This window comes from Athene cunicularia, assembly GCF_003259725.1.
Source record: "Athene cunicularia isolate RWA chromosome 26 unlocalized genomic scaffold, athCun1 chr26_part1, whole genome shotgun sequence".
In the NCBI taxonomy this organism is placed as follows: domain Eukaryota; kingdom Metazoa; phylum Chordata; class Aves; order Strigiformes; family Strigidae; genus Athene; species Athene cunicularia.
This window is the reverse complement of record NW_020799136.1, coordinates 2347262-2369472: the sequence shown is the minus strand read 5'-3', so window position 1 is coordinate 2369472 and position 22211 is coordinate 2347262. Positions and strand designations below refer to the sequence as shown.

The 22211-nt window shown below is 51.8% G+C and overlaps 3 protein-coding genes across 4 annotated transcripts; 1 reads left to right on the top strand and 2 right to left on the bottom strand.

Moving 5' to 3' along the window:
* Positions 1 to 2: 2 nt before the first annotated feature.
* On the top strand, positions 3 to 852 carry C26H1orf74 (chromosome 26 C1orf74 homolog; the record flags this gene model as incomplete). The annotated part of the gene is made up of 1 exon (XM_026864108.1): positions 3 to 852. A coding segment is annotated over one exon (498 nt), but the record flags the coding sequence as incomplete, so codon positions are not given.
* Positions 853 to 955: 103 nt separating this feature from the next.
* On the bottom strand, positions 956 to 12040 carry TRAF3IP3 (TRAF3 interacting protein 3). Of its 2 annotated transcripts, XM_026864328.1 has the most exons (14): positions 11921 to 12040; positions 11372 to 11429; positions 11144 to 11168; positions 10702 to 10731; positions 10340 to 10435; positions 6541 to 6612; positions 6133 to 6273; positions 5334 to 5471; positions 4956 to 5091; positions 4109 to 4171; positions 3971 to 4030; positions 3289 to 3440; positions 1891 to 2163; positions 956 to 1724 (listed from the first exon to the last, which is right to left on the bottom strand). In XM_026864328.1, the coding sequence occupies exons 1-14, from the start codon at positions 11952 to 11954 to the stop codon at positions 1641 to 1643; spliced, it is 1362 nt and encodes a 453-aa protein (XP_026720129.1). In that variant the 5' UTR covers positions 11955 to 12040; the 3' UTR covers positions 956 to 1640. The 2 variants fall into 2 exon arrangements, with proteins under 2 accessions (XP_026720129.1, XP_026720130.1); XM_026864329.1 differs by lacking the exons at positions 11144 to 11168; positions 11921 to 12040 and having other exon boundaries at positions 11372 to 11414.
* Positions 11924 to 20772, bottom strand: LOC113488908 (corticosteroid 11-beta-dehydrogenase isozyme 1-like). Its single transcript, XM_026864330.1, has 8 exons — positions 20685 to 20772; positions 19997 to 20127; positions 19290 to 19401; positions 18972 to 19157; positions 18307 to 18450; positions 17694 to 17904; positions 13323 to 13501; positions 11924 to 12029 (listed from the first exon to the last, which is right to left on the bottom strand). The coding sequence occupies exons 1-7, from the start codon at positions 20770 to 20772 to the stop codon at positions 13417 to 13419; spliced, it is 957 nt and encodes a 318-aa protein (XP_026720131.1). The 3' UTR covers positions 11924 to 12029; positions 13323 to 13416.
* Between the last annotated feature and the right edge of the window lie 1439 nt (positions 20773 to 22211).

Here is a 22211-nt window from a genome sequence, read left to right as displayed (position 1 = left end):
TGCTGCGCGCCCACCCCGCACCCTTCGTGGACGTCTCGGCAGGGCGGCCTTGCCCGGCCCTTTGCGGGCCAGAGGAGGCCGAAGTCATCAGGGGCCATCTTGCCGCCCTCCTGGCCCACTTAAAGGCTGCTGAGGCCACCAGCGCCGGCCCCGTGTCCTCCAGCGAGGTTGTCCCCACGGGCTGGAACCTCTGCACCATCGTCGGGGTGCTGCTGGGCTACCCGGCAGCGTACACCTTCGCCATGGAGGAGGGTGCCCAGAACTGCCTGGCGCTGACGCCGCTGAGGGTGTTCACGGCCCAGGCCTCCTGCCCCAGGATAAGGGACGGTCTCGGGGTCCAGATCTATTCCTTCAGCATCCCGGAGAGCCTCTGCGCGGAGCTGAAGGAGGTGCTGGACGCCTGGTGTGATGAGCTGAAGGAGGCCTTCGGCGCTCAGAGTGACTTTGTAGATCTCCGCATTTCGAGCGAGGTGGTGTCTCTTCCAGCAGTTGCCTTGTAAAACACAAACTCAGACTTTTTGGCCGATTTCTTACTTGCATCAGCGACTGAGGCAAGAGATCTGGTTCCCGTATGTGGGGCCCACTGAGGCGCTCTCCAGAGGTCCCTGAGGAACAAATGCTGAAGTTTGAGATCTCAGGCCTCGGACCTTATAGACCAGTTGCAAACAAAGCCCGTGTGCTTCCCAGGAGACCAGTGTGTGGATGTACGCGCTCACAGCTGCTCCGCAGCCTCCATCCACACTGCGGAGCATGCCCGTAAAGGGCAGTGTATCAATAGTGGATTAAAAATATTACAGAACTGAATAGGGTTTATTTATTTGCTGTGAGGATTAATAAAAACTTTGATCACCACACTATTTTGAATTTGTGAAGTGTACTGTACGCTCCATATCGTATTTACTACTCACGCCACGTGGTGTCATGCACTGCCTCGTATCTGAGACTGTGATTGAATGAGGGCAAAAGCTACTGTAACCCCCACACGGTGCAGCTGCAAAAGGGACTTAAAACCCCTGTCTCTGTGGAATGAATGTGGTGCTGGCAGTGAAAGGGAAGGTGACGTGACTGTGGGGACGCTTGGCCATGAGACAGGCTAGAAGAGCCGTGAGCTGAACTGGGCCTGGAGGTGGGAAAGTTGCTCCGGACAGCCAGTGCATGGAGGGAGAACGAGGGGACTGTGCTAAAAAGCCTCCCCGAGCTGGTTTTCTTTGTTAGGTAGAGGTGGTCAGGATTGAATACCTCCTACTTAGTGAGGCAATAAATAAAGGAAGAGAATTTTGTAGTCCTTTCAGCTGCCAGGCATGAAAACCAGGGAGCTGGATCCCAAGGGCACAGGATGCCCCATCCTGCTGCTCTGTCCATCCTGCCCAGGCAGCAGTGGTTGGAGTGGCTTTATCCCTCAGTGCAGCTGGGGGTGGGCAGCACAACCTTCAGCTGAGGCAGAATAACCGAAGCAGCCAAGGGGAAGGAGTGATCTCCCAGCATTTATTGGAGCTGCAGGAGTTTGGAGTGAGACCAGCTCAGGAGACGCACCAGAAGGCAAGTACAAAATGGCAGACAGTGCAGTGTGGTGAGCGAGCTTTGCTGTTGGTGAAGCAGGAGTGGGTTCCTGCGGTGAAGTCAGTCATTGGGAAGGTCCTTCATGGTCTGTAGCTTGCGAGGAAGGTGGCTATGGCCATCGCTGTCACTGCCACCAGGAGAGGGATCCAGTGGCCGCGCCGTCTCTGCAAGAAGCAAGTGTTAATAAGAAATTGGTGGGGAGAATACTTTTCTCAGCTCATTCCTAGGAAACATCATTCATCTTTCTGCACCGCACAAATAAACGGGGGGATTTTTCCCAGACGGACGTGCAGCCTCGGCACCGGGAGCGGGGTGAGGAACGCCTCCCACCTGCGCCTGCTTGCTCTGGAAGCGGTTGAGCTCATCCCGGCACTGGCGCAGCCTGGTCAGGCAGGAGCGATACTCCTCGCTCAGGGCCTCCAGCTCGGAGCGCAGGTCCCTGCACTGCAAGCACAGCAAGGGGCCGTTAGCCGGGGGGGTCCCCTCGCTTCCGTACGCACCGAGGGCGGCAGGGCGCCCGCAGCCGCTGCAGCGCTTCGCCCGCGCGCGGGCACTGCCGTGACCGGGGGGTTTCGCTTCTGCTCCCTCTGCCTCCGTATGTACCTACAGGGGACAGAGCGGGGCTTGGTGTTACTGGGAACGTCGTCACAGAGGTGATGCCTGGGCTCTTACCATCCCATGACCCTCTGCCATCTTTCACATCACATGGAAGGAAAAAGCAAGCTATTTTTATGACCGCAGGTGTGCACAGATCAGGGAGACTTGAGAGTGCAAACTTGCGGCAGGTTTTTCCTCTCATTGTGAAATTCGGTGCTTCACTGAGTGCAGGAGCAGAGTCCTTTAAACCCCCTGAACATGGAATGCACAGGACAAGTACCTTGATTGTGCTGCACGACCCCAAAACCCAGGGAGCCCCTTTTCCTCTTGAACAGCCACACGGCGTGAGGCCCTGCTGCCTTCCCAGTAAGCAGCAGCTGTGGAAGGGGCTCCAGTGCCAGGAGGCTGCAAGAGCCACTGTGGGGGCAGCTGGGCTCCCCCAGCTGTTCCCTTTTGCTGTGATTGTGCGTTGTAAGACCTTCCCAGGTGATGCTGGGTGATGCCTGGTGCTATGCTCAGCAGTGTGGGTTAGTAGGACAAGCTCTTCTCCTGTGAGGTTTGAAGCTTTGCTACAGTTAAGTTCTAAATCTGTTTTTATAAATCCTTGCTGAGTACTGCTTTAAGAACTGTGGGGCTGTTGGTTGGTAGAGAGCGTTGATAGGAAACGGTGTGTAAGAGGCTGGAAAGCTTTGAATGTTTTTTGAAGCCCAGTTGTAAGGGCATTGCTTTTGTTAACAGCCCCCTCCTGTTATTTGTAGGCCTTTCCTTTTCCTCCTCTCCTTCCTTGTGCTATTAAAGTGTGGCTTTGGCTTTTCCCTCTGAGGGTGCTGAGGGTCTCCCGTCCTGAGAGCAGCAATGGGTTTGCACGGACCGGGCTCTGCTGGTACAGGCCTGGGCGCTGGGCTGCTGGTGCCTTGCCCCTGCACGCAGATGCTGCATCAGGGTCTTAGGGGGGGCTGCTGTCAGGGTGAAAATTCAGCAGAGATAATCCTTACAGGAGATACCAAGCTTAGGTTACTTCCAGGAGCTTTGGGGTGTTGTGTTGTGCTGCTGCTGCTGGAGCACTTAACACCAGCAGCTCGCTCCCCAGCAGGGAACTGAGTCCCAGCCATGATTCGATGACTTCCTCACCTCGTTCTCCTTTGCTGTAAGCTGGGATGTCCTTTTCTGTATCTCATCCTTCAGACTTTCTTCTCCCTCCTCCTCCTCAGGGCGCTCTAACAGAGCGTTTTGTTTTTCCTTGGCAGGAGTGAGAGGTGGAGTCTGCATGGTGAAAACCTGGTCTAGAAAACAGTCAGGCTTCTGATGAGAAACAGGTCCAGGCTTTCAGTTTGCTTTAGATCTTATTTACTCAGCACAGTTTAAAGATAATATTTGTGTGCTACATGCACAGCAGAAGACACAGGAGCTGTTACCACAGGCCTGCCTCTGCTGTAGCTACATGGTAATAATCTTTAGAGGAATATGTGTAAGTAGTTGCCAAAAATTGAGGGAAGAAAGAGTTAAAATGTCTTTTATTACTTCTTTTCAAGTACAGCTGTAATTGCTATTATAAACTGGAATGTAGTTTGTTTGGAAAAAAATGGCATAGCCACCGGAGTAGAATTTGTAATGAAAGTTATTTATTTTTTCAAGTGTTTGCCATCATGAATACACTTAGGTTTTAATGTTAACTAGCAAAATATAATACCTTGCTTTGTGCAGCTTTAAAACAATCATTTATTCTAAACCAATGTAGACTTCTCCTAGAGTCAGGTCTAATATTCCTGTGTCCAGTGAGAGGAGTGCTAGGTGGGAGTTAAAGTGTGCTGACCTTTCCTTTGCACTGTCACCTCCTGAGTCTTCTGTTCGTTGGTCTGGCTCTGTATCAGGTCTGTGAACATAAAAAGCCACTGTGATTGTCCACAGCACAATGCAGGTCTCTTACTTTGCATGCCTTTGCATTACTTACTGTGCAAATGGCTGATTGTTGCCTCCAGTGTTGCCTTCTGATTTTGTTCTTTTTGCAGTTCATCTGAAATAATGGTAGAAGAAGATGAAGTTTGGTGTAGATCTCTGGGTGTCTTTATGCAAGGATGGCAACTTTCCCTTTCTTCACGGTGTAAAGTGGAGTGGATATTGTTGGCTACAGTGAACTTCTTAGGAGGGATGTGATTTTTAGCTGCTAATTGCCCTTTCAGTTTTGGCAGACTTTTCTAGTGTGCCTCACATTCTATTAATTTATAGCTTATTTTAAAGTTGTTTGTGTGAGACCTGTTATGAAAACAGAACTGCCACCTGTTTACTTTTCCTTAATTGTGTTTTAAAATAGCCGTGTGAAGTATGTGTGAGCTTCTTTGCCTCTGTCAGAATTGGTACTTTAAGACACTATTGGGATGTATTTATAGGCTGGTAATACCTGCCACCACGCAGCAGCACCTCAGCCAGTAACAGGCACTGCCTCACCGCTCCAGTGGGCTGGCGTTGCTGCGTGCGATGGGTCTGAGAAGGACACACAAGTCCTCGTCAAAGCTGAGGACTCATCTGATTATTTTTAATTTTTTTTCAGGTCTTCCATCCTTTCTTTTACAGAAGTCACTTGACTTCTCTGAATTCCTTTAGTCTAGTTGGAAACAACTTTAGGAGCCCTTTGGAAACCAGAAGCTTTCATGACAAGCTGTGTGCAGCACAGAGAGAGCGAGCCTTTTGCGTATGCGTACTTGGCTTTTTAAGGACCAGGATTTTAAGAGTATTTCCCATATATCCTCTGTTTGGGTGGAGAACAGACACACCCCCCCCTGTTTCCCTACCCACGATACCTTTGATGGCATCAATGTGCTCAGCCTTCAGGTCGTTGTCCTCCCGCAAAGTGCTGGCTCGCAGGTGCAGGGCGGCGTGCTCGCTCTGCAGGCTGCCCAGGGCCCGCCGGAGCTGCTCGTTCTGGGCGTCCGCTCGCTGGGGGCAAGAAGGGTCCCACCATCAGCCTGGCACCGGCACCATGCCCCGAGCACGCGGCATCGGCGCCTTTCTGGGAACGAAGGGCAGCCGCGAGCTGAGCACTGGGTTGTGCGTGTGGTCACCGTGCTTCGTCAGAAGGTTGTTTGTTGTTTTTTTTTTTTTAAATATAGTGATCTCAGCTTGGGGACTTCCCTGCTCGCAAATCGGAAAACGTGGGCTCCCGTGGGGAGCTGACATACCTGCAGTTGGCTTTGCACAGCGTGGAGGCTGTTCTCCAGCTCGGTGTGCGCTGCGGTCATCTTGGTCAGTTCGGCTTTGAGCGTGGTGTAGTGCTCTTTCCAGAAGGCAAGGTCCTCTCTTGTTGCTGCCAGGTTTCTCTGGGGAGGAGAGCAAGGGCCCGGGGGTGGGATGGCACCCACGGCCCAGAGGGGCCAGGCCGGGCTGCCCCGACCAGCATCTGCAGGCGCTGGCGTGAGCTGGGCTGGGGCAGCGCTGCCGCCTCCCGCGCCATCGGTACAACCGGCGTGGGGCTGGTGCCATCTATGGACAGAGGGCCGGTGTGGAACCCCGCTGCGGGAGGATTTAGACAGCTGGTAATCTTGGGGATAAAATGTATTTGTTGTTCTGAAAATACCACTTAGCGATCTGGTTTGACCCACAGGATACCTCTTGAGGAAAAATCCATTTTCATATTAAAAAAGCCATTTCGGAAAAGGCTTCTCTAGAGACCTTGTGCCCTGGATGTGTGTGTGCATGGCTTGTTTTCTCCATGTGTGCAGAGCAGAAGGGATTACGCTTAAAACTCCCAAACAGCAGCGTATTTCCCCAACTCTGTGCTGTTTGTAATAACCTGATGTGTGGCTCACAAAATGGGCACAGGTTGCTGCCGAGCTGCTTTGGACTCCGCTCAGTAGCTAAACAATGATTTATTATTTTTACTAATGGTAAGCTAGTCATTGTCTTTCCCTGAAATGTGGAGGCTCTTTGTCACAGTAGGACTGGATTAAAGCCAAGCCAGGTGTAAAACATGTTGCTTACCTGAGAGTTTTGCAGCTGCTGCTCTGTTTGGAGTTTGTCCTCCAGCATCTTCTGAAGAGCCTCTTTTGCCTTCTGTTCATAGGTCTGCTTCTGGTCCTCCATCTCTATAAGGACCTTCTTCACACACTCCTTTGAGTAACTCTTTAAAGAAAGAATTGAAGTGCTTGAAGGGTCTTACCTGATACATTCCTGATCTTGCTGAACTGGAGTATTAGCAAATCCAGAGTCTGTAAATGCTGCTGGTAATTTGCTGTGAAACATTGCCTCAGAAAAGAGGAAAAATAATTTTCAGATCCATATCTAATCAGATTGCTTTAGAAACTGAGACCTGGCCTAATTATATGGTTCAGTATTTTGTTTTCATGCCTTTTTTCACCCGTATGTGTTTCTCAGTGAATCAGACGTTACCTGCGTGCAGGCCTGCAGCTGATTTTCAAGCGCCCTTAGTTTACACTTCAGTTTATCTTCATTCAGCTGACCCTGGGGGGGAAAAAAAAAACATTTGAACTGATGTGTGGAATCATGAACTATACAGTATGCCTCCAATGTTTTGTTAGCTCGTGTTTTAATTCACTTTCTCCCTTTTCTTTGTCTATAATACTGTGGCTAAATTTGGTCAAAGCCTCTTCAGTGCTTAGAGTCCAAGTAAGCCTTCGTGATCTCAGAATAAATGGGATACGGGGGAAGGAAAACTTCTGTGCATTGAAAAACTGTCCCACGGCAGTTGTGCTGGTTACTGAGCGCGGGTACTTGCAGTGAGATGAGGAGCTGAGTGAGAGGATTTCAGGTTAGCCTGGCTGGGTCTGGCAGCTGCCTGTGCCCTGCCTGCTGGTTCCTCCCTGCAGCGCTCCTTGCCTCCGGCTCCGGCTGGGGCTGAGGTCTTGTCTTGCTGGTTCCCTTAGGAAATAGGTTGGGGCCACGTTGCAACATCTAGCAGTTGTGCAGGGGGATAGAGGACAACAGGGATGATTCATTTTCCTTATTATAATCTCCTCTCAGTGTTAGTCAGGCTTCTTAGGTTTTGTGAAACCAGACTGCATGCAAATTCAGATAAAATTTCTAGCAAAGAGTTCACGTAGGCTGTTTTTCCACCACCGATACTGAGAATGCTGGTATCCTCTCTGCTTGCTGCTGTTTGAAGTCAACCTTCTGAAAAGCAACTCCTTGATGTTACAGCAATAGCTGTTAGACCCAAGCAAAACCAGATTCTCTGGTGCCTTTAGCACTGTTTAAATTTGCACAGAAGTAAGTTTACAGTCCCGAAGACTAATCTTCCCAGTTCAATTGTTGGTACAAGGAACTAAAGAGTCTCTCTTAGAAAGTAGGTGGAATTCTGAAAAGTGTTCTTATAGATGAAATATTATGCCTAGTTGTCCTCTGCAGTTTATTTTATTCTGCTCTCTGCGAAGGTTCATGCTGAGGGTGGTGGTAGTGTTACGGCTGTTGTGCACAGATGTAAATGTGCAAAGTACAAGGCGACGGAGCACAGGGTCCTTCCTACGCTTCAGAGCAGAAATGTGCTGGCAAACTCCTTTCATGGAGATGCAGTTTATAAATTGGCAGAAGCACGCAGAGTATAAGGATTTCCCTAAATGGAATAAGCTGTCTGTTAGGGCTGTTACCAGCACAGTGTGGCAGTGAGGGGTGAATGCGTGCACGTACGTGGGAGGACATAAGAAATTCTGCTTCTGACCAGAAACATTATGTGAGCAAATGTTGGTCAAGCCCTTGTGTTGAAGGAGGCCCTTATGTACGTGAAAGGGGCTGCCTTGAAAAACAAACAAACAAAAACCTCACTCACAACTGAACAGAACAGCAAAAACCCTGATAGCCACCATCATTGGATGGTGGTTTTTCCTCTTGTGCAGCGACGCCAGCGACAGGGTTTGAGCAGCCCCTGAGGATCCTTCCACTGCGCCTTGCTGGGAGCTGGACGGAGGAACGGATTGGGGCTAATGTTCAAAATATCCCAGTTCTTGTAAATACCGGGTTTGAATCCTCTGTAGCCCCCTTCGGAGAGTCTGAGGTTACCAGAATGGGCAGCTTCAAAGCCTCGCGAACCCTTTGCGTTTCTCTGCCGCTGTCATCTAAGCGCCATATAGGTATTTTAAACTGGTTTTGGTTGTCCCGTGATCGGTGAATTATCTGATACTCCCCTTAGTCATTGTCATAGCAATAATAAATTCTGTTTCTGGAATACCTCTAGTTTGTCCAAACGTGATGCTTGCACTAGAAAAATAAGTCCATATAGTAGTAGTAATGCACTGGAAGTGACAAAGCTTAAGCTTTGCAGAGCTGCAGGGGGCTTCCAAAAGTCAAGCTCAACTTCAGAGGTCAGGAAGGGAAGAAAATATATCAAAGTAGCAATTTTCTTCTTTAAGAAGAGAACAGCTTTAATATAATTACTCGTAATAATCATAACAAACATTTAGCTTCCTTCATCTGGCAGCATCTTTGGATTGACTAAGCAAGTTTTACAACAGATGGGGGATTTAAGGTACAGACCTACGGTAAGAAGGTCTCTCTAATCTAGAAGTAAAATCGTGGGAGGGGGAAGGAACCAAATGCTTTATCCCTTCAGTTTAGTGACACCCCCATCCTCCTGCCGAGTATTCACTTGCTCCATCAAGCCAGAAGCTCCCACGCACAGCACCTCAAAAATGACTCTGTGGCCGTTCCAAGAGTTACTGCCATATTGTTCCGTGTATGCAATAGCATTTCTTTGAAACCTGAATTATTAGAAAGGATTAAAAGAAGCTGCTGCAACAAGAATTTGGCATCTCACCTGGGCCTGGAAACGGGCAACCAACCATCAGTTTCCACAGCACAGCGTTACGGTGTCGGACCTGTCCAGACCTCCCGGAGAAGCCCCCTGCCCCCAGCCCGGCGCCCTCCACGCAGGCAGCATCTGCCTCGTCTGCCCCGTGGGCTCCAGCGACATTAATTTTTAGTCTGATGAAAGGCTGAATGCAAGAGGCAGCAGCAAAGTCTCTCTTCTGTAGCAGAGATAGCAAGAAGCAAAGTGCACCCACCTGTTTCTAATCTGAGGTTTCATGGCTACTTCCTGCAGAGTGTGCCAGGGTGTTTTTTCCTGCTCATATTATTTGAAGAAGCAAGCGAAGGCGGAAGTTTCTAACCACAGAACATCTAACACAAGTTTGGGGTTTTTTTTTTATACCAACTCACCCAATCACTCGCTTTTCTGCCCCAGCAGAACTTTCAAACCACTTTTTTAATGGTACAACGAACTGTAAGTTAGTATTCAATTTATTAATCCTATATGAAACTTGTCACATCTTGCATAAAATGCATCACTTTTTTTTTTTTTCTTTTTTTTTTTTTTTAATACCTTCTGATAGCAAAAAGCATGGGCCCTGGTTCAAGTGCTGCCCAGAGGATTTTGTTTGAGCTGTGGGAAAATATTTTGATGCAGGGTCATGATTCAGCAGAGCACCTCAGGCTGCGCATCGTGCGTCCCCTGCCCTGTGTCTGCCTGGGAGCCCGGCGGAAAGGCTGCGGGTGCTGGGCGGGGGTTTTTAGCTGTTCCCAGATCAAGACACAGTCTGTCTTTTCCCCTATCCAGTGCACCGGTTTGGTGTGTCTAAAATTTGTTTTTTTGGCCAAAAAGGAAAAATTTCTTTAAAATATTTGAAACTTGTTTGGACAAGAAAAAAAACAAAAAACTTGGTGGAAGACGGTTATTTGGGCTTATTGCAATTATTTTTCCCCACTTCTATTTGTTTTTTATTTAAGCAAAAGTGGAAAGGCAAGCTTAGAAAAACCCTGAAAACCTTACAGAAGAAAAGGGTTTTATGCTTCCTGTTGATTTGAAAGGAAAGTACGTTTTGTAACAATCTTGGGGGGCGCAAAAGGGAAAAACTTCAAGCAGAGTGACCCCTGAACCTCTGTGTTTGTGTTCAACGCTCCCTAAAAAAGACAAGTGACAGTGAGGAAGGAGGCAGGGCGGGCAGCAGCTTGCAGGTGAGTGGTTCCACGCGATGTCCTGTCTGCTAGGAGACAGCCCTGCACCTTAAACCAAAACATTTCCGTGCCTGTACCACGCCGCAGCCAGGCAGAGCGGAGCCCAACTCCGAGAAAAAAGGGGAGACCTGAGGGGTGCTCTTGTTCCGCACACAAGCCCTGTCCCGCCGAGGCAAAGCCTCCCCCTGACCTCCCCCAGGAATCGCCTCCTGCAGCTCTCTGGTACCTGCCAGGATTTTTCTGATGCTTGCAGCAGCGTGGAGAAAAGCTCCTGCAAAATCACCATCTTCTGCTTGAGCAGCAGCTCGCGGTGCAGGGCCTCCTGCAGGGAAGGGGAGAGCTGGTCAGCAGGACCCCCCCGAACTGGTGGGGATAGCCTGGCTCCCCCCGCCAGCTCAGCGCTTCAGCCGCTCGGGGGGATTCAGACAGGTCTTTGGGTTCAGTGGCTTATCCATGGGCCTTATTGGCCACATTAAAATTGGGCATGTAACACCCCTTCATTTAATAATAGTCATAATTTTAAAAGTGTTGTTGTACTTCCCAAAGACCTGCTTTCCCAGTGGGCACTTAACGCTATTCGGTACCTACCTTCAGGTAGTTGGACAGCTGCACCATTTCCTGAAAGGGAAAGGACAAATGTTTAAAAAAATTAGGATTGTTTCAGTTTATAAACATTTTATGAACTGTCTCCAAAATTCCAAATATTTTGAAATAAAACTGAAGTTAACAGCCTATATCTGGGTGGAGGAGGAGAGTCTGCTGGGGCTTGGTTGTTTTTCCCAGGGAAGTGAAAACATTTTCTGCAGGATTGGAGCTATGGCATCTTTGCCATGTAGTGTATCACATCAGGGCGGTTACTGAATGAGACCGGTGGACATGCGTGGGACAGAAATCCCTTCTCCTATAGCAGCAGTGTCATCATTTTTGACATCACAGAAATCTAGCACTGGTCAGTGTCCTGGTCAGAAATTTTAGGAACTGAGTTAATCTGCAGGAGTTCAAGACTAGTTATTATCCGTATTTTGCTTACCTTGTTTAAAACTGCTATTCCGCAACTAAAAATAAAAAGGAAAGTGCGTTACTGAGGTGAGTGCGATGGGGGGGTCTGCAGCCGTCTGCTCCCCCCAGCCCAAGCAGAGTTGTGGGTGTTTGCACAGCGGAAGCTTGTGCCGAGGTGAAACGTGTTTGGGCATCGGAGGCTCCTGCACTGTGGCTATTGGAATTCACAGCCCAGGGAGGGAGGGGAGGGCCGGCTTACTCTGTCTGCTGGCTTGAGTCTTTAGCTCCTGCACTGGGATTTGCGAGGGTCTGGGTTCCTGTGAAAGCAAAGCGAAAGGATGTGAATGATCCCCCCGATCCAAGGGGCTGTGAAATTCTGTTTGGGTGTCAGATGGCTTTGTTCCAGGATGGAGAGCAGTTGTTCAAGTGACATGACGCAGTAGGGACAAGAGGCAAAGGAGAGTCCTGCGCAGGTGGGCACAGTGGCTGAAGCTAATCCTCCGGCCTGAAGTTGGCCCCCAGCCCCGTGGGTAACCCGGGGCACTGGCAGGGAAGCCGTGGGGCAGAGCATCTGGTGGTTAAGCTGTGGACTGGGCTGGTTTATCCCTCCACGGGGAAAATATCCTTAACGCCTCCACTCTGCAGGGGAAACTCAGCCTGGGATAGTAAAACTTCACACAGGTGTGGGGGAGCTTGAGTTAGAGGGGAGCTGTCAGCTTGTGTCCCGGAGACTCGATGGAGGCTTGGAGGTGGGAGGGAAGCGCCACGGCTGCTGTTGTGCTGGGAGACCCGAGCATCCCTCGCCTACCTTGGGTGTTCACTGAGGCACCCCGCCGGGGCATGGCTTCTGCTGAAATGTCGAGGGGGATGCTGAGACGGGAGTGTGCGCGGGGAAACGTGGGGCAGCTCCACGGGTGCTGGAACGAGAGGGCAGCTCGAGTCAGCAGCTTGCCAAGATGGGCTGTGAGGAGTGGAGGGGAAGGGGCTGTGGCTGGGTCAGGTGTTGTACCTGCGGTGACTGGGTGAGGAGCATCAGGGAGATGCCAAGAGCCCGTGGCAGATCCATGAGGATCCGCTGCTTTGACTGCAGCAGCTCCAGAGCTCCGTGGGGAGGTGGGAGAAAACCTTCAGGCTTCTGGGGGTAGGGGTGAGGGGAAACGTGGCACACACACACTAGAACAGGACAGAGAACCCCCCCGAAGTGTCTTGAGATCTTTTTGGAAAAGATGGAGGACTTCTGGTGGCAGGGAGCGGGGTCCTGACCTGGGTCTCTGCTACCATTTGGCTGCCTTGGAGCAGGGGTACCTGTTCTGCACTGGCTTCCCCCTGGGGCTGGGGGAGCAGACTGCTCACCCCATTTCCTCCCCCCAGCCTCCTGCCCCTTGTTACTGCTGCAAAAGCAAACAGGGGAAGGCACTGCATGGGCTCCGTGCATGTAAATGCTTGTTCCAGATTCCTGCTGTCTAGCAGGCGATTAAACCTGGGGAGCCAAATGGCAGCAGGAGCAGGTAATCGCTCTGCACGCTCCTGCGCCGCAAAGGGAGCTTGAGGCCGTGTCGGGCGGAGTCGTCTCGTGTGCGGCTGCCTCTGCTCTCGGGGGTTAGTGAAGCCCCTGGGATGAACCCACGACATACCAGGGGAATTGTTCGTTTTGCAGGGGGTATAAGTTTGGAAGGAAGTCTGTCTGGCTCTGGGGTTGGGGCGTTTTGCATCGTGTCTCTCCACAGAGGGGTATTCAAGGCAGCGAGCCCCCGGGTGATGCTGGCTGTGCAGCACCGGGTGGGTAACGAGTACCAGGGAGCCTCCGAATCCCGGCACCCTTCCTGCTAACCGCGCAGGGGATGGAGGCAAGGCGGGTGTTCAGAGCACCGTTTTCAAGGGTTAAAAATAATTTGTGCAAATGCAAAACTGTAATCTGGCAGCTAGGGTGGGGAGTTGTACTTGGAGGAATGGCAGAAAAATATCTATCTGGGTCAGGGTTTGGAAAATCCAGAGGAGCACTCTGGGGGGGGGAAAGTGAGAGCATTTACCCATGCCCAGCTCTGCAGTTCATAGGGAAATGCACGTTTTTCTGTGCATTCCCACCTTTTGGCTGTACTTTGGCTTGGATCCGGATGCTGTTGTGATGGGTGGACAGGCCGTGGGTGCTTTTGTGGGCACCTAGCTGGAGCGGGCAGAGCGCTGAGCTGCGCTTTAGGGACAGGCGTTACCTGGAGCAGGACGGGCGGCCTCTGATACACCCGTGAGGAGCGATCCGGGGGGGCGCGTGCTTCGGGCTCCGGTCCCAGCACTGTCCTTCCAGCATCACTTGCCAAGTTTCTCCTTCTCAGGAACTCCCTTTGCCGGGGGCTCTGTGACGGCTCCTCCACTCCCCTCCCGAGGTGGCGGCAGGTCGTCGCGTTGTTTCGCCGCCGCAGGTTCTCCCGCGTCTCGTGCCGCCGCTCGCACTTCTCATCGTAGCTCTCGTTGGCGCGCCTGGGCCGCGGCCGTGCCCTCTCGGGCTGGCTGATCATGCTGGGCACAGCTCTGCCCGGCTGCAACTGCCCCGGCTGCTCTGGGGTCCTCTGTCCTGATGAAACGGAGGGAAGAGACATGATCTGAGTTAAAACTCATTATTTCTGAGATTAAATGAATGTGAGGCTTCAGATGCTGGTTCTGGAGTCCTCACACAATGGATGCAAGTGGAGCTCCTGGAGAAATGTGTTGCCCATGAACTCGTGTGTGTTGGCTGCGTAAAACACCACACTGTTCGTGCTCCTCTGTCGGGTGGGTGCTGACCCAGGGGACGCCAGGAACAGAATTTCGAACGGTTAATGCAAACTCGTGAACTTGGCCTCGCTACCAAGTAATGATGCTTCCACTGCTTCCTCTGGGAGAATTCCTTTCCTGATAAAATAAAATCCCTCTGCTACAGCTCTTTAGCCAACCTAAAGAAAACAAAGGCAACACAGGAAGAGTGGTAACTGCTTTTTCTGCAGTAAACTTTTGAAGGGTGCATTTCTTTTGCATTTTTTTTTTTTGATAGGTCCAAATAGAGCGATGCTGTGGTGTGACTTACTCTTCAAGCAGTGGCATTCTGTTTCTTAGGGGTGGTTGGCTGTTCTGTGTGCACAGAGAGATCTGGAGCGGTGGAAACCAGGGGTTGGGCTTTTATTTTTGGTTCTGTTGGGGTTTTTTTTATTTCCCAGTGGACTATCTAGCTAAGTCCCTCCAGGTCTGAGCACAGCCGCGCTCTGAAGATCACAGCTACGGAGTGCTGCTTTTTCTTACCTCCTGGTTGCTTCCTCCCTCCCCAGCTCTTGGTTCGGGTGCTGTGTAACACACCACTTGTTCACCTTCACTTGTCCCGCAGCCTCGCTGGCTGCAGCCCTGCGTCTGTGTTAGCCAAGCTGGGACTTGGTTCCTTCATTGCAAATACAAGTGGAGTGACCGATGGTTACACTTTGGGATTAATTCATTGTTAAGCTGTGCTCAAGAACTGGGGGCTCTCAGTGGTACCAGTTTGCCTCAGGCACAAATTCTGTCTCTGTTTCTGGGGTCTTTGTGGCCTAAAACAAGGCAGTGGCTTGACCAGAGGAAGAGCTCCTCCATTTCAGCACTATTGCACCGTCTGCAACCGCATGCGGGGCGTAGATATGAAACCTCCTCCCTCCTGCTGACTCCTCTGAACAGTTGCAAGCCACTAGTGTATTGGTTTTATACTGGACTTCGGTCGTATCGAGTGTATTTGGGCCTTTGCCTCTGCATCGCTTGGAGGAAGCTGAGATGTAACTACCCCCGACCCTCTTCCTTCCTCCCCTTGAGCAAAAGCTGTGTCACCCGCTCCTGTCCCCTCGCCCCATTGGCAGTGAAGAGGTTTGTCCTCCCTGTGCACATCTCCTGGATGTTGCTCGGAGGGTTCCCGGCCCTGGGGGCTCAGTGGGGGGCTGCTGTGGCTGGGTCTGGTGTGGGGCTGTTCTCATATTTAGTAAATCATGTTAATGTAGGAAGGAGGGGGGGGGGGAAGGACTTTTAGTCTCTGAAAATTCAGATTAAATGTTCTTCAGTGTCAAACCACCAAAACTTCATTGGTCTCATTCTGTCCCAAGCAATTAGGAAGTTGTTGAGTCAAATGGGATAAAAAATGGGAACAAGTAAACCCCACTTAGATCTAGAATACTTCCGTGCTTTTCAGTCTGTGTTAAAATCTGCCCCATCATTCTTTTTTGCTGTCCTGGTGCTAGCTGTGGTGTACTCAAAGCTCATTCCCAGTGTTGTGTTTTCACTGTAGGGGCTCCCCTTGGAGGAAGGGTGGTGCTTTTGGGGCAGTCAGCTCTTGCTCCGGGCAGGGAAGGTGCCAGCAAACCCACAGCCTGGACACTGCTCCCAGTGCTGACCCGCGTGGGATGTGGACTTAGACCCCCCTGAGTATGGCACTTGCTTATGTGCTTTTATTAATTTTTATTTGAATATTCTCAGGAATGCTTCAGAAGCCATTCAAATTTTAGCTTAAATTTATTGAAGGATCCCAAACGTATTTCCCTGTTGACATGTTTCTTATCATGATACGCTTACAGCTGGAGGAGTCTGGGGGTCTAAAAGTCTGAGGGGGTTATTCCCATGCAGCTTTTGCCTCTGTCCCATACCAACCGCCCCGTGCCCACGCAGGGCCTTGCCGCTTGGTGCACACATGCTTTCCTTGGCCCAGCGAGGTCTGGCCAACAGCTTCACGCAGAGAAATGGGAGTTGGGGATACACCACACACACAACGTGCTCCCTTGAAGCTGGGCACGATCCCCATAGGTTGGAACAAAGTGTGTATCTGTAGCCAAACTGCTCCCGACTCTTCAGGACACTATAAAAACATTTTTCAACTACTTTTTCTAAAATTCAGAAAGGGCCCAATTGCACATTCAGTCTGGACCTCAGGTGTCCTGCATGGTCTCAGCTCATGTAGCTCTTCCCGTCAGGAACAGCTCAGCCCCTCTCCCACCTGCGCTGCCTCTGGGCTGCCCAGCCTGTCGCCAGGCATCCCCAGAGCTCTTGTAACAGCCTCACTTAACAAAAAATGCATTTTAAAGCCAGGTAAAACTTAGTGAAATACAGTCCATTACTCACCCTGAGCTGAGCAAACTGTTGAGGCCTTCTTGACAAGCTAATACTTTATTTCCTCCTTCTGTTACCCCAAATTATCCTCTGATTAACAAACATGTCCTTTATCTTTGCTTTCCAAGCTGTTATGCTTCTCGCTTCAAGGGAAGCAAACAAAAAAAAAACCAACAAACCACCAAACAGAAAGTGCTTCTTGTTGGTTCATGTTACAGCCTCCCAGTGTCAATCACGTAGGCTGAAAGCGGGGTGAAAAAAGAGGAAAAAAGGTGCACAGTGCCGCTGCTCGCACGGCAGCCTCTGCTCCCCTCCATCCCTTGCTGGTCCCGGTGCTGCGGGCACTTACCTGGCCCCAGGGGTCCCGTCCTACCCCTCGGCTGTCACAGAGGAGTGGGGTGAGCCAGGGGTTATCAGGCACGAACACGCTCCAACTGCCATCTTCGTGCCAACCACCTCATTTTGCTGCTCTCACTCTTTTTCTCACTCTGTAAAACAGGAAACGTTGCAGCGCAGCCGAGCCCCGGTTCCTGTCTGTGCTCGCAGCCCTGCTGCGGGGTGCAGGGGCCCAGCTCGTGGAAGGATTTGGGTTATCTTGGGACCCCAAAGTCTCTCCAACTTTTCTCTAAGCAGAGCTAGCGATTATCTTTTGAGCCATCTCCCTTTATCGGTCTCCAACACGTGGAGGTTTGAGCGCTGGTTCACGGCGCTGCTTGTGGCACTTGGTGACTGAGTCTCTCCGAGCTGCTTTGGGGTAGAGAAATCCAGACTTAGGGAAGTACAGTAATGCTATTATTTGAAGGCTTCTTGCAGATTGGAAAGGAAAAAAAGTGTGTATCGGCAGCTGAGGAGAGGTCACCCATGGCAGAAACTCATTAAGGTCTTTAGAGAAGTGAAAGCAGCGTTAATGCAAATCATGCAGGGAGGTCGGTTTAACCAGCTGGGTGCTGATAAGGGCTCTGGGCCCATGCACGTGGGAAAGGAACACAAGTAAGAGCAAAGATCTTGGAAAGTAACATAGGATTTATTTTTACAAAGATGAGTTTGGAAGGGATACATGACACAAAAATTTCCTGCTTCAAAGTCCCTCTCGTGCCTTTGGGTGGTTTGTGCTGCTTGGCCCAAATCCTCGTGCTGGGCCGAGGCTCAGCACCGCTGCCTTCGCGGCTTTTGGGGGGGGGGGCAGTTTCTGGAGGTTGAGCAGGAAAACCTGCTGGTGAGCAGGATGCTGGCAGCAGATCCTGCTGCGAGGAGCTCTCCTGAAGCACCTCTTGGTTGGAAAAAGCCAGTTGCAAGAGTTTCATGACTGAAAAGGACAATTTGATGCAGCGTGTTGCAGGCTTCTGGTGTGTGCTGTCTCAGGTTGCCAGGGTGCGTCAGCACGGGGCTGCCCTGGTGCCATGGAAAAGGGCACTCGAGTAGCTGGATTTAACACCCAAGTGCCTTGTGCTTGGCCCAAGGTGTCCCAGCGCATTTGCCACCCCGGGGGCTATGTTCTTCTGATGTTTTCCACTTCATAGTAGCTCCTGATGAAGGAGTCGAGTAAGTCGGGGGCTATGTACTGGAAGAGGAGCAGGCTGCCCACCATGGGTGGGTAGTGCAGCTCCCGCTGGCGCAGCGCCCCGCTCCTGATGATTTCCAGAGCACACTCCTCCTTGGGCGCTGGCGTGCGCCGGATGACATGGGACATGGCTCTCACAGCGTTTTCTGGGGAGACAGGAGGACAGGGAGGGAAGGAGCAGTGTCAGGTGGAGGGGCTGCCACAGATAGCACCACCTTTGGGGTGTCTGCAGCTTTCTCTAACTAACCGACAGGCTCTGGGAATCAGACCTACTTAACAAGGCTTGGAATAGTTAAAATGAGTGATATCCTTCCCATTCCTTTCCACCTCTTGAATGACCATAGGACAGAATCCCCACCTCCCCTGGGTTTACTGGAAGGCCAGTGGAGTCAGAGGTCCCAGGCCAGGCTTTTGAAAGAGTTGGGCTCCCAGGTGCGCAGCGGTGAAGCAGCGTGCTGAGCAGCCCAGGGCTGCAGGGAGGGTGGTGGGCTCGGCTTGGCTCTGTCTGGGAACACGGAGTCACGGGTCCCCGGCGATGCTGAGCTTACCTGTGTTGATGTAGCCCAGGATGCAGAGTGTGATGGAGACGTTGACATTGTCTATGATTAATTCATGTCGCAAGGAGCTGAAAAATCCGTCTAAGGCAAACTTAGTTGCAGAATAGGATGCGGCAAATGGGGAGCCAGTTTTACCTGGAGCAGAGACACAATGTCAGGGTTCGTGTGTTGGGCAGGCACAAGGCTGCGTGGCTCTCCCTTCTCTAGCCCTTCAAGTAGGTACAATATTGTGATTTAGGGTGACAGAATAAGCTGCCGCAAATGCTTAAGAGAAATAAACGAATGCAGGGATGTTTGAAATGTAACATATGGCGTACAACAGCACGAAGTACCTTCAGTTGTGGGTGATACTGTTGTATTCCCTCATATATAAAGCGAATGCATGTGTAACGTGTGGCCTGCACATAACCTGCAGTGGTGCGCCACCGACTGCCGTGCATGGAGGTGGCTGGTGGGATGGGACGCACAATATAAATCCCCCAGAGGACTTGAATTGTGCATCCAGGATATAAACATATGCCGATCCTGACTCCCGGTGGGGTGGCTCTCTGCCTTATGGTCCTTATGCTGTGTTTTGAAGAAGAGCCGCAGCAGGGAGCCCATGCAGGCAGAGGAAGGGATGTGGGCAGGGAGAGCCCGGCCCCTTGTATGCTCACCTGCCAGGGATGAAACGACAACAATGCTGCCCTCGCTCTCCTTCAGCATGGGCAGGGCAGACGCGGTCATCGCCACGTAGCTGAGGAAGTTGGTCTCCAGGAGCTTTCGTATGTGCTCAACGTCCCCGTTGAAGTAGTTGACGTAGCTGTAACCGATGTGATTTAGGATGAGCATATCGAGGCCTCCTGCAAGCAGAGCACGTTCACTGTTAGCAACCGGCGTCAAAAACCAAAGCAGCTTCTTGGTGGCTGGGGTGGCCCCAAAATGTAGCATGGGGTGTGTTGGGGAGCGAGGAGGGGCAGCTCCCCACTACCTACCCCAGGTGTTCTCAGCCTCCCTCACCACCACTGCAGGGAACGTGGTGTCTTCCATGGAGCCGCTCACGTAGCGGGCGGAGGCAGCACCCAGCTCCAGGCACCGCTTCACAACCTGCAGCAACAGCGAGAACAGTGTTGGTGTCCTGGGACTCCCCTCCCACAGACCCCCCCTTGTCCCACACAGGCTGGGGGTGGGTGGGCAGTGCATCTCCCTGTCCCACGGGAAACCCTCCTCCCTTCATGGGAGGAGAAGCCTTGCTTGGAGAAATGTTTCTGGCTGCGGAGTTAAACAATGGCACATCTGAGCCAAATATTTAGTATTTATCGATAGGGACATGATTGCATAACTTCGATTGTTGTATATGGGATGCAAAACCAGTTCAGACTTTGAGAAGGGGCAAGGGTTGATCAGACCAGGACTTGGGCAGACTAGTGTTGTCCCTGGTGGTGGAGATCAGCATTCACAGCTGAAGACTGTGGAGAAAGAAACGTTGCGCTGTCAGCATTGAAAATGCAATTGGTGGCGGTGGTGGGGAAGTGTGTGTGTGTTAGACCAGGCTGGTGCTGGGGAAATGCTGGGGTCATCTGTAGGGTGGCTGGCATCCCCGCCTGCCTGGTCCGGGGTGAATATCCACATGCTGTCTGTCTGTGGGCTTCTGGATTGCAAATGTGTTTTGCCAGCCCGGCACGCTCTGCTTGCCATTTACTTTCTGCAGCTTGGCCTCCGTCCGCGCCGTGAGCAGTAGGTGAGCCTCCATGCGTGCCAGGTGATACGCCATCTGCTCCCCGATGCCGCTGCTGGCTCCTGTCACGATCACCCGCTTCCCCCGGAGCATCTCTGGAGAGGAGGGCACAGAGCTCAGCGCGGGCAGAGACCCCACACACGGGCACTGCGGCTCCTCTCGGCCCCTGCCACCCCTTGACTCCCGGCATGGGGAGCTCCCCGCTCGCACAGACCCCGACTGGAGTCTGGCGTTAATCCCGGTTTGGTGGGGAGCACATGCGAGGTTTGAGCTCTGCGTCTGGTCTGGTCTGGGAGCAGCTTTTGGAAGTGGCAAGAATTGACTAATAAAAGGATTAAATGTTTAAAGTGGGAAACCGCATGTTTCCTAAATAATTCACTGAGCTCAGACGCTTACAGGGTGTCCCAGCAGGCCCCGTGTAATCCCAGTGTAATCCCGTGAGCATTCCTGGGCTCTGAGCCCTCGCACCGGGGCCTGCCTGCGCTCCCCTCCGAGCCCTCAGCCCTCCTGCGCTCCGGCTCTTCCCGCAGCGCTCTGACCCTTCCAAGGGCCTGTGGCTCCTCTGCGCAGGCACACGCTGCCGCTGGCCGCAGCCTTGCTGACTGTGCTTTTAAAGCGTGTTTTTATTTTAATTTTTTTTCCAATGACTTACCTTCGTTGAAATTCTCAGGTGCTGAATAAAAATAAAGAGCCAGCGCCAGTCCCAGCAAGGGGATGAAAATCTTCAGGAGCAGACCCATCCCTCTGCAAAAGCACAGGCAGAGTGTCAGGCTCCGCGGCTCTGACCGCGGGGAGGTGGACGTGTCAGTGGGTTGCAAACAGGGCTGGGAGCGATAGCAGTTTTGAACCGGTTCTTATCTTGTACACGTTTTCTGGTATCTGTTGGACCTTTTCTTTGCACTTCCTGTAATTTAGCAAACATTAACCTAACGGAGGGAGTTGCTTTGGACTTTAGGCTGTCCCTTTGCACCCTTGTCCTGCCTGGAATTTCAGGCGTGTTTGAGGGTGTTGAAGGGAAGGCGCTGAAGCCTTCCAGCTCTGTAGAGCAGTGGGGGGGTGTTTTGGTGGCTGGGACACCTGTGTCCCCTCAGGGCAGACCTCCATGGGATGGACATCCTTCTCTCTCTCCTTTCCACATCTCAAACTGGGGAGACACTTCCCTTCCCCGCTGGCTGCTGCAAGGGTTTACTGGTCAGCAGCATCGCTGTGGTACGGGCTCATGAACATCTAGAGAGCAGGGCTGGCAGAGTTTGCTTTTAGACCCTTATGAGTGCTTCTGGCTTACCCTATGTGATACCACCATTGGTCTAACACTGACAGTTTGCTGAGTGGCTCTTACACCTGAAAAAATGTGCTCTTGTCTTGAGGAATCCACTGGTGGCAAAAGGCAGCAAAACTGAGCGGACAAATGGTGAATATCTTCAGCTCTCGGAAGCGTTGTGTGTAGCACTGCTCAGCATCTGCCTGGGCATATGGTGAATGGATTTACAGATGATTTTCTGAAAGGTTTAAAGGGTAAAACTCCCTCTGTGGGCACTGGTTTGTGTAAGTGACCTCAGGATAAGGAGAACAGAAATGCCGGTCCCTGATTTCCTTTAGAAAGCGAAATGCAAACCCATCCCGGGGAGTGCCTCTGTGGGATGGGTTTAGGGAAGTTTTGCCTTGCTTAGTCTTGGGACAGGTACCACTTAGTGCCGGAACGGCCCGAACCGTGGCGGATGTCAGCGCATCGGCTCGGGGCCGGCGGCCGGGGCAGCTGCGCGGAGCTCCGAGCTCGCTGCGGGCTGGCGCCTGGGCTCTGCCTCCAGCTCCTGGGCCCTGAGCCGAGGCCCTCGGCGGCTCCTGGAGGCATTTCCCAGCTACAGTGGTTGTGTCGGAAACTGCCTACCGCAAAGCTTCGCTTGGGGCAAAAGCTTGCATTTAATTTGGCCAGCGAGCTAACAGGCCGGCAGAGAGTTATTCCTAAAACGAAATGATGATTAATGCAAGGATTTCTCTCTCCGGTGCGGGGCGGTGGGGTTGGGCCCCTTTAAGCTGCGTTTAGCGGTGGAGAAAGGGGCTCAAACACCCCCCCCACACCCCCCGGAACACACGAAGCTGCTCGGTGAGTAGATTTTATTTCGGGATTAGTTCGTTCCAAGGCCCCGGGAGCTCCCCGGAGGTCTGGGGCCGCCCCGCC